Source organism: Grammomys surdaster, unplaced genomic scaffold (assembly GCF_004785775.1).
Source record: "Grammomys surdaster isolate TR1022 unplaced genomic scaffold, NIH_TR_1.0 125928, whole genome shotgun sequence".
Taxonomy (NCBI): domain Eukaryota; kingdom Metazoa; phylum Chordata; class Mammalia; order Rodentia; family Muridae; genus Grammomys; species Grammomys surdaster.
In genome coordinates this window covers 343,494-354,621 of record NW_021620751.1, presented here as the reverse complement: position 1 = coordinate 354,621, position 11,128 = coordinate 343,494, and the positions used below count along the sequence as shown (strand labels likewise).

At 35.0% G+C, this 11,128-nt stretch overlaps 1 protein-coding gene across 2 annotated transcripts in view; it reads left to right on the top strand.

Moving 5' to 3' along the window:
- Positions 1–9,650: 9,650 nt before the first annotated feature.
- Positions 9,651–11,128, top strand: part of LOC114608599 (UDP-glucuronosyltransferase 2B17-like) — a 19,103-nt gene continuing 17,625 nt past the window's right edge. For both annotated transcript variants that reach the window (XM_028752598.1, XM_028752599.1), the window contains exons 1-2: positions 9,651–10,436; positions 10,855–11,003. In XM_028752598.1, coding sequence (XP_028608431.1) covers positions 9,656–10,436; positions 10,855–11,003 — 930 coding nt within the window. In that variant the 5' untranslated portion in view covers positions 9,651–9,655. The remainder of the gene's footprint in view (positions 10,437–10,854; positions 11,004–11,128) is intronic.

Here is an 11,128-nt window from a genome sequence, read left to right as displayed (position 1 = left end):
GTGTGTGTGTGTGTGTGTGTGTGTGTGTGTGTGTGTGTGTGTGTGTGCATACATGTGTTACTCTGGGTCTCAGGCATAGAATACTACATAGTTTAAGGTTAAAGCTATATGCTTACCTTAGGTTGTGAAAGCTGATTACATGGTATATGAAGTACATTTTATTGTTTTCTTAATGGTAGGTTAAACTTAAAACAGGCTGAGTACGCAGTAAGATAGCAGATTGAGTACATAGTTCTAAATTAACTCAAGGCATTATTTTATTTTTTATTAAAAATTCATACAATATATTCTGATCATCATGTCCTCACTTTAATCTCCTCCAAATCTTTCCCACCTCCAAATCCAACAAACTCCATGACTTAAGTTCAAAAAAGAGAGACCTAAAATACTAGAGGAAAAGGCACAAGAAACACACAAAATTGATAAAATAAAAAATTTGAATCCACAATAAAGAGACCAGTAATATAATAATGCTCAAACAAAGCAATATGAGATAAAAATTTAAAATCTATAAAAATGACATTGAGTTTGCTGTGCTTGCCTTCTACAACTGGGCATGAAGAGTATACTTAACTGTGGTTTACACATCCTGTGAGATTCCATTGAGAAAAACCAATTTTCCTTTCCAGCATTTGTTAATTGGAGATAGCTTCTTGATGAGGCATGGGAGCTTGTGTCCCCTTTTATCATTTAAATCTTGTCTGGCTTGAACTCGTGTAGGCCCTCTGCATGCTGACACAGTGTGTATGAGTTCATATGTGTGACAGTCCTATTGTATCTGGAAGACACTGTTTACATGGTGTCATCTGTCCTCTCTTGCTTATTACAATCTTTCTGCCATTTCTTTCAGAGTTCCCCAAGTCTTGAGGGAAAGGACTTTATGAAGACATCTCACTTGGGAATGTGTCTTACAAAGTCTATCATTCTCTATATATTGCCCAGTTTTGGATCCCTGTATTTTTTCTATCTACTGCAAGAGGAAGATTATCTAATGATGGCTGAGATACTGATCTAGGACTATGGCAGAATATCATTGGGAGTCATATTATTTTCTTTTAATAGAACAATAGTATTTGTGTTTTCCCTAGTCTCATGCCCTAACTAGTCACCGAACCAGTGTTAGAGAAGACATTAAACTTGTAGAATGGACCTTAAATATCATCAAAGAATGGTTGGTTTACCAACACAAGGTTTGTGACATTATTGTGTAAGCATACTATGCAGGCAAATCACTTTTGTAGATCACCGTGTCTGTAGCTGGGATTATCTTACTTCCTGGTGGCATGTAGAATGTCTTCCAATAACATGAATACTATTCTACAAGGGTAAAGGCTCTAGGTAAGCACCATCTCAACTTTATGTGTTCAATGAGACATGTAGGCACTGTCTTCAGCAACAAGGCATTGCCATCAGATTGTGGAGAGTGACCAATAGACTTGGAAGTAGCCTGAGTTTGGTGATTACCATGGTACCTCTTTGGCCAACAACTCAATCAGATGTAACCCATATTACTAACTTGGCTGAAGGATATGTCAAAAGTTTATTTTAAGTTAAGAGATATTTTCTAAAGAAGATATTATAGAACAGCTATCCTAGCAACTCTCTGTAATAATACTACTTAGGTAGTGGCTTATGTTAATATAGTATAAGAAAAACATATGCAGTGCTTTTGGAAATACAGCTCTTGAAATAAAAGGAATCTGGTACATGGAAATGCTGAGAAAGAAAAACATAGAATTGGACATCTTTCTGAAGTAACACTGATAATTAGTCTCATGCTTTCCAGAAAAATATTATCAATTGATATAGTCACATTGCTACCTTTTAAATTCTGCAGTAATTAGGTCTATGTTGGATAAAGGAGTCAAATAATTTCCATCAAGTATCACTGTCTATGAAACAGGAACTAGAAAAAGAAGTTCTGTAGAGCCTCAGGTACTTATCTTTAATAGCTCAACCTGTAACATAATAGAAAATATAAAATGGACATAATTTACATCTGTCTTCTCTCAGAGGTTTTCTATTCCCATGCTTTCCTAGGAAGTTCAAGTTAGGTAAGTTTTATGTTACTCAAATATTGACACTAGAATCCTGAGTCATGATTTCTGTGAAATGGCATGAGTGGAGAATTAAGGTCAATGACTGTGAGATAAACTGGTAATAATTAACCAATAACTATTTGTCTGCTAAGATGACATTTGAAAACACAGATCCATCTCAATAAGTAGAGGTATGATTTAAATTAGGAGACAGAAGAATTGAGATCAGTTTACAAATGAAGAAGGTATTAAGAAAACTCATTATCAATATGCAATTTATGGGTTCCTTCAATAACACTTAGGAAATGCCTATTGGAAATCTCTCACTCAAGCCTCACTAAGGAAAGCAGGAAATTCACAAATTCTCTCTAACTCTGTTTATATCTATTCTTTTTAACTCATTCACTTCTATTTTATTTGAAATTTTAATTATATTGCAGATAAACAATGAATACTAATGATTAAATTGCTTTGTTTATAAGATTCTATGACTTTAATATCTCAGGAATGTTTAATTTAAACCTACAGCTCAAAGATAGGAATATCCAAGGCCACTTGAGGTAAAAGACAAAGTTTAGAGAATCATGAATTTAGTTTTGACAAAAACACATGAAATTTAGTCAACTACTTCTTGAACACATTCTATAACTAATAGTTTTCTGATTTGACACATATGTTGATCATATTAGATGTTCATGATAAATCTTACAGGCATATTAATAGGATCCTTCCTACATTATTTATGTAGAGTATGTAATATTTTATACACTTCAAGGTCCCATGTTTATAAAGATAAGTATTGAGTTATTTAGAATATGATTAACATTGTAATGGTCTTCATTTGAGATTTAGCAAATCAAATTTTGAAACAGAGAAAATTAAAACTGGTAGAGCAAATAAGATGATTTCAAAATTTTCATTTGTTTATATCCCAAATATTGACAATGGGTACCACAGAGCTCTCTGGGTACTGACCTCTCTTTTGATAACTACATGAAGAGGCACGGAGTTGGAAATAAAATACTTGAGCAAGAGAACAAAGTAATTCTGACAAAAGTGAGTTGAGAGCTGGACCTTGATCTGCAGCCACCTCAGTGGTCATTCACCTGATAACCAGATGTGAGTGAGAGCTGACATATTAGTAACCTAGATTCTCTTTCTATTGTGATTAGATAAATGTTGGACAGCAGAGTAAATATCTTGGGCCCATTGGTTTTCATTAAATATCATCATTTTATATTCATATCTGACAAACTAGATACAGAAAAGATAGTTACTATTTGCTATTAGTATGATAGATACCTATTCTTATCATTTCAATGTAGAAGAAAATGCATCATCAGATGAAGTAGCAAACATCTAGTAATATAACTGACCACTTTTCTAAGGGCATGGTCTATACATGTTCATATTAATATGTTTACATTTTATATAAATGACATGTATAGTATATATTACATCTATCTTCTCTTGACGTTTTTATATAAATATTCCTTTTTTAGGTACAGAAAGAGTAATTTTCATTGGCTCAATTATTTAAGTTAAACTCATGAGTTATATTGAAAGTCAGCATTAGTTAATGATGTTAATCAGTATGAGATAAAGTGGTAATGATTAATCAAAAATTATATGTCTGATAAGATGATATCTTAAAAAATCAATCTATTGTAATAACTAAATGCTATGGTGAACAGAATTTGTCCCAAAGATAGGAATTCTGGGCACAAGTCAGAGGCAGAAAGATTTTACCCATGACTCGGAGAAGATAGACATATGAAACTGAGGAGTGGTAACCAACCCTCTGGCACAGATAGACTAGAATAAATCTGTTATATAAATTATGAGTTAGTCAGGAAACAAGTCCAAGCTCATGGCCTAGGAATTTATTCATAAGTAATTCAGTATCCAAGTCATTATTTGTGAACTGCAGCACAGATCAAAAAGCCAATGATATCAATGGCATCCATTGTATTAGACATGCAATCCAAATTTAGTTAAACATCCTATATTTTCCTGTTGTCAGGAAGATATCCTATCTTCCAATCCTGCATGAGCTCCTCATTGGCCCTCAGGTTTTTATTGACAGGTGATGCTTCCACACAGTACATGAGAAATTTTCTCTACTCTGAAGACACCACATTCATAGAGTACTGCTTCTCTCAACCCTGTCAGAGAAAATTCTTCCAGTAGATGAGGAAAAAGACAGCAACACTCTTCTGGGAACTAGTTCAAGAGAGAGAGAGAGAGAGAGAGAGAGAGAGAGAGAGAGAGAGAGAGAGAGAGAGAGAGAGAAAGGCTTGGGGATTAAGGTAGGGGCAGCTTTAGAGACTCCATTTGGTAAGATGCCCTCTCAATAAAATATTTTAGTTCCTTATAAATGAATGAAAATGTCATTAGTTTTTCTTGGATGTTTATTAAAATTTAGTAACAAATTCATTTTCAATATTTTGAGATTTTTGTAAATATTTCTTCATATTTTGGAGAATTTCATATGTGAGTGCTGTATTTACTTCATCGTATTCCTTCTTGTCTCAACTTTATTATACTTGTGTCTCTGCCACTGTATTTTTAATTCTTATTCTATATTTATTATTACTATGATATATCTGATAGATAGATATAGATAAATAGATAGAATAGATAGGATAAATAGATAGATGATAGATAGATAGATAGATAGATAGATAGATAGATAGATAGATAGATAGAAAATGATAGATAGATAAACCTGCTTAGTGTTTTCAGTGTTGTTCCTATGTATATGCGTTTACAGTTGACCACTTGGGATCAGCTAATCTATCAGGAGCTCATCCCTTGAGACAACTGATTATCACTTTCTCAGCAGTCTTAGACATTTTATTTTGGACCTAATCTTATCACATTATACACGTTTAAAGTCTGAGGTTCAATTTTTGTATAACTTATATCCAAAATAGTGTTCATTCGTCTTAGTGTTTCAATTCATTTTTGTATATTTAATAACAGTGTTCTCTGATATGCCTGTGCTGTCTTATACAGTGGTCTAGTTTTTATTTATTTGAGATTAATTTGAGTCTCTCTCTCTCTCTCTCTCTCTCTCTCTCTCTCTCTCTCTCTCTCTCTCTCTTTCTCGTTGTTATCCATTCTAAATATCATGGTTAGTTTTTGTTAACTTGACACAGCTGAAGTCATGTGGCAAGAAGAAACCTCAGTTAAGCCACCAAGCAAATGTCTCCATCAAACGAATCCTTAGGCAAGTCTGTGCCGGAATTTTCTTGATTAATAACTGGTGTTAGGGAGCACAGCCTTCTTGGTGACATGGTAAACCTGAGCAGTTGAACCTGTGTTGTATAAGAAAGCTGACTACTCAGTAGCATCAGTCTTCCATGGTCTCTGCTTCAATTCCTCCCTCCTGGGTCCCATGGTGAGATCCTGCCCTTAATTCTTTCATGGTGAACTATAGTCAGAAAATTTAAACCAAATATGTCCTTTCCTTCCAGAGTTGCTTTGTGTCCCTGTTTTACCAGAGCCAAAGAAAACATCAATGTAACGCACCATATAAACAAACTTATAGAAAAAAATAACATCATGCTAGTAGATGCAGAAAAAGCCTTTGACAAAATCCAACACTCCTCAATGTTAAAATACTTGGGAAGATGAGGGATACAAAAAATGAGAAAGAAATATAATTTGTTATTTTTTCCAAAATCTCAAACCTTCAATTTTTCCAGTAAAGACTTACAAGCCAGAAGCTCCGGCCTGACTTCCTCTCTTCATTTTCCTCTCTCTTTTTTTCCCCCATGTTCACTACCTGTAACTGGTTGCTTGCTCTGCCGCTTGATCTATGGTTGACATTATTTAGTCTTGTTTACAATAAATGAAAAACTCTTGGATTAAAGTTTTATGTTAGACATAGCATTGCCGGAGGACCCAGCTATACCACTCCAGGGCATATGCTCAGAAGATGCTCCAACATATAACAAGGACACATGCTCCACTATGTTCATAGCAGCCTTATTAATAAAAGCCAGAAGCTAGAAAGAACCTAGATGTTCTTCATCAGAGGAATGGATACAGAAAATGTGGTACATTTACACAATAGAATATTACTCAGCTATTAAAAACAACGAATTTGAGAAATTCTTAGGTAAATGGATGGAACTAGAAAATATCATCCTGAGTGAGGTAACTCAATCACAAAAGAACACACATGGTATGTACTCACTGATAATTGGATTGTAGCGCAAAAGCTCTCAATATTCAAGATACAACTCACAGGCCACATGAAGCTCATGAACAAGGAAGAACAAAGTATGGATGCTTTAGCCCTTCTTAGAAAGGGTAACAAAATACTCATGGGAGCAAATATGGAAACAAAGCGTGGGACAGAAACTGAAGAAGGCTCTGTCCAGAGACTTCTCCACTTGGGTATCCATCCCTTGTGCAGTCACCAAAGGTAGATGCTGATGTGGATGCCAGGAAGTGCACACTGACAGGAGAGTGATATAGCTGTCTCCTTAGAGGTCTGCCAGAGTCTTGTATATTCAGAGGCAGATGCTCACAGCTAACCATTGAACTGATCATGGGGTTCCCAATGGAGGAGTGGGAGAGAAGACTGAAGGAGCTGAAAGGGTTTGTGGCCCCATGGGGAAAGCAACAATACTAACCAACCAGAGCTTTCAGGGTCTAACCCACCAGCCTGGGAACACATAGGAGGGACCCATGGCCCCAGATGTATATGTAGGGGAGAATGACATTGTCAGGCATAGGTGGGTGAGGAAGTCTTTGATCCAGTGAAGGCTGGATGCCCCGCTGTGGGGGAAATCGTGGGTGGGGAGGTAGGAGTGGGAGGATGGGTGGTGGCATATCCTCATGGAAGTAGTAGAATGGGGGATGGGATAAGGGGTTCCTGGGTGGGGGGGAATGGTGGAAGGGAATTACATCTGAAATGTAAATAGAATATCAAATAAAAAATTGAAAAAACATTTTATGTTAGGGCTGTGTCAACTAGAAAGAGGTATTTTCAGTAAACACCATGGTCTCAGGTTTTCAATGTGATCAAATCTTCTACCACAATTATTAGTACACTAACAAATTTACATATATATATGCATCTTTTTATAAAGCTGTTGAGTTCATTGATCTGAGGTCTTTTTTTTTAGGTATATTTCTTCCACTATGATCATGGTCATTCTTACATTAAGTTTTGGTTTTTAATTACTTTTGCTTTGTCTGGGGACCTGAAATAAACCATTTGAGTTTATTTGAGTGCTTTCTATTTTTATGTAGGCATGTGTTCTATTAAATTCCCTCTTTTGTCTTTAGTGATCATACCTCATAATATTTAATAGGCTGTGTTTTCATTCTTCCTTACTTTCAACAAACTGTATTATTTCCATTAGTGATTCTTCCTTTACTCAGTGGTCATAAAAATAATGTTTTTAATTTTTGTATATTTATACAACTTAGAATGTTACTATAATTGATTGTGGTCTTATTATTCTGTTGCTATAAATTGTGCTTTTAATTTGCATCAGCTTATTTAGAGTTGTTTCTATGGCCTTATTCATAGTAAATCCAGGAGAGTGTGGCATATACTGCTGAGAGAAATGTGTATCTTGTACCTGCTGAGTGACATTTTCTCTATCTCTTTGGCCAGTTGTGTTAGTACTAAATTCCAGTGTTGATATTTTTGTCCCCATAATTTTCCCACGATTGAAGGATGGATTTCAGAACTAAATGTTTATTATTTTAGTCTCTTTTCCACATCCAGTGATTGTTGAATATGATTGGATGTATATTATTACAGTTGTTATTTCATTTTGTCAAATTCACATTTTTGTAAATACATAGTGACCTTAAAGTCACATTTTCTACTCTATGTCTTAATTCTATTTTTGACACTTGTAAGTGTATATACTACGGTACCCTTGTAGTTTGATTCTATATACTTATTTTTCCAATTTTTGATGCAAGTGGATTCTTACATATTTTCTTATAGGTAGCATCTCATGCATGGCGATTTGCTTGATGTAGGCATTTTTTTGTATTTTAACTAAGAATTTTGATTTGCTAACATTCAAGCTTGTTTATAATTAAATATATCCTACTGTAACTCATTTGTTTTATTTCTTGATATATATATATGTATGTTTCACTTTTATTGATTTTTTTGTATGTTGGTGGAATTCTCATTGCTAATTTGACTGCTAAAGGCACTATTAAAATAAATATTTAAGTATATTTTTGAGAAAGTTTCCAGAAAGGAGTAACTTATCATTTTTCCATGGTGAGGGTGTCTCTTCCATGAGTTTTCATCACATGGAACTCTTACAGATCTTGCTTGTCATGATGGATACCACCTTTTCAAGTTGTCCAATGTATATGTCTACAATACTGAAAATTTGTTTCTGCAAAGTACTTAGTCAGTGCATTAAGAAATTATTTAATACAGGTGACTTTTATAATCAATACATTTTTCTAGATGATGCACCCTAGAGTAGTTTGAAAGTTTGTAGCTTCACAATACCAGGACAGACAAGATCCAGGTAGATCACATGTCAATATCCTCAATATACACAGCAAGTAGAAGCATTGATGATTTCAAAAATGGTAGACATGGTGTTTCTTGGTCAGGAAGTTCATCTACTCATCTATTTCTCAGGGTCTTTGTGCACTAAGATTCTGTTGTGGTTTGAATATGCTTGGTACAGAGGGTGGCACTATTAAGAAATGTGACCTTGTTAAAGTAGGTGTGACCTTGTTTGAGGAAGTATGTCCCTGTGGTGGTGGACTTTAAGGTCCTATGCTCAAGCTCTGTCCAATGTAGAAACAGTCTCCTAGCTGCTTTCCAACTGAGATGTAGAACTCTCAGTTCCTTCTCCAACACTGTGTCTGACTGGACTCTGCCATGGTTCCTGCCATGTTGATAATGGACTGAATCTATGAAAGTGGAAGCTAGCCCAATTAAATGTTGTCCTTTATAAGAGTTGCCTAGGCCATGTTGTCTCTTCACAACAATGAAACCATAACTAAGACAGATTCCAAGAACAAAATATCCAGCTACTTCTTGGTCCTAGGAAAGGACTGTGGACAGATAGGTTGAACCAACTTGCTGCTTTCTGAAAACTTTCGCAGCTAATGTCACTCAGGGAAATACGTTTGGCTATTCTCCTAGGGACATTCATAGGCAGAAACTGTTGTTTATATTATTCCGAGACCTTGTCTTTGTCAAGTAAGTAAGACCAGGTTATTGTGCAAACTCAATGTGACTGAATATTTTAATCAACATTCTTACAAAATAATATCCATGAAATAATGATAATCTCTGTCAGTAGTATATGTTGGGTTCATGTGCTGAGATTACATTCACACTCACCTCACACTAATCACTGATCACCCTAATTTGAATTTAACATTCAAATCTCTAGCAAAGAGTTACACAGACAAGTTGTGGCTCCTAACTTCACTGCATTACAAAACATGTGACATTAAACACTCACAAATAAATTTGGAATAATTAAAATTTGCTTTTACTATCTCTCTTCAGCCAAAAAGTTCAATCTGGTCATTAAGTATATTTGCTTATACCACCTCAAGTTATATTTTAACTAATGGATTTTTTTTTCTTAGACATAATGACAAGCAGTGAAGGAAGGAATCACACTGTGAACAGAAAGACTTTGATTTCCAGGATGCCTAGGAAGTTCATTTCTGCTCTGCTCCTGCTGCAGATGAATTTCTGCTTTAGATCTGTGAACTGTGGGAAGGTGTTGGTGTGGCCAATGGAATTCAGTCACTGGATGAACATAAAGATAATACTGGATGAACTTGTACAGAGAGGCCATGAAGTCACTGTTCTGAAACCTTCGGCTTACTATGTTCTTGATCCCAAAAAATCACCTGGCCTCAAGTTTGAAACTTTCTCTACAACTCTCAGTAAAGATGATCTGGAAAAAAGTATCATAAGGTTTGTGGATGTGTGGACTTATGAGATGCCACGAGATTCATGTCTATCATATTCTCCTTTACTTCAAGAACTGGTGGATGGTTATTCTGATTATTACCAAAGTCTTTGTAAGGGCATTGTTTCAAACAAACAGCTCATGACAAAACTACAGGAATCCAAGTTTGATGTCCTTTTCTCAGATCCTATTGCTCCCTGTGGGGAGCTGATAGCTGAACTGCTCCAGATCCCTTTTCTCTACAGTCTTCGCTTCTCTACAGGCTACAAACTGGAAAAATACAGTGGAGGACTTACACTCCCTCCCTCTTATGTACCTGTAATTTTGTCAGGATTAGGTGGCAAAATGACATTCATGGAGAGGGTAAAAAATATGATATGTATGCTTTATTTTGACTTTTGGTTTGAGACATTTGCAGGGAAGAAATGGGATCCGTTTTACAGTGAAATTTTGGGTAAGTTATATTTCTTCTTAGTAGCTTGATAACCTGAATTACACATGTATTTGAATCTATATGTCCATGAAATTCAAGGTGAAGTTGTTTTTGTAAGTAATCAAATATATAATAGGATATTAGCTAACAAACTTAGAAATACTCTATAAAAACTCTTATTATTGTTCAACGAAAAGGTGTCAGTTCTGATAAAAGACATTCTGGTTAGCTATACAACTGTAAAGAGATTCAAATAGATGATCCCTAGTGATTCTTTACTTATTTTACAGTTTTTTCCCTCTATTTTAGTATGTTTTATAGTGTATATGTTCTCTATCAAACATAAATTCTTCCAACAGCTTTAAGGAAACAAGTTTTCTATTCATAAGAGAGTCCTGTCAACTTTTCTTCATCTCATTTGCTCATTTTCTCTATCTAGGAAGGCCAACCACCTTAGCTGAGACCATGGGCAAAGCAGAAATGTGGTTCATTAGATCTTACTGGGATTTGGAGTTTCCTCACCCAACCTTACCAAATGTTGAGTATGTTGGAGGACTCCACTGCAAACCTGCTAAACCCTTACCTAAGGTAAATACATTCTTCCCATCACATTATTTAATTTAATTTCTGGTAAAAGTGATTTTACACCTTTCATTATGTTTTTTTTATATATATATATATATATATGTATATATATATATATATGTATATAT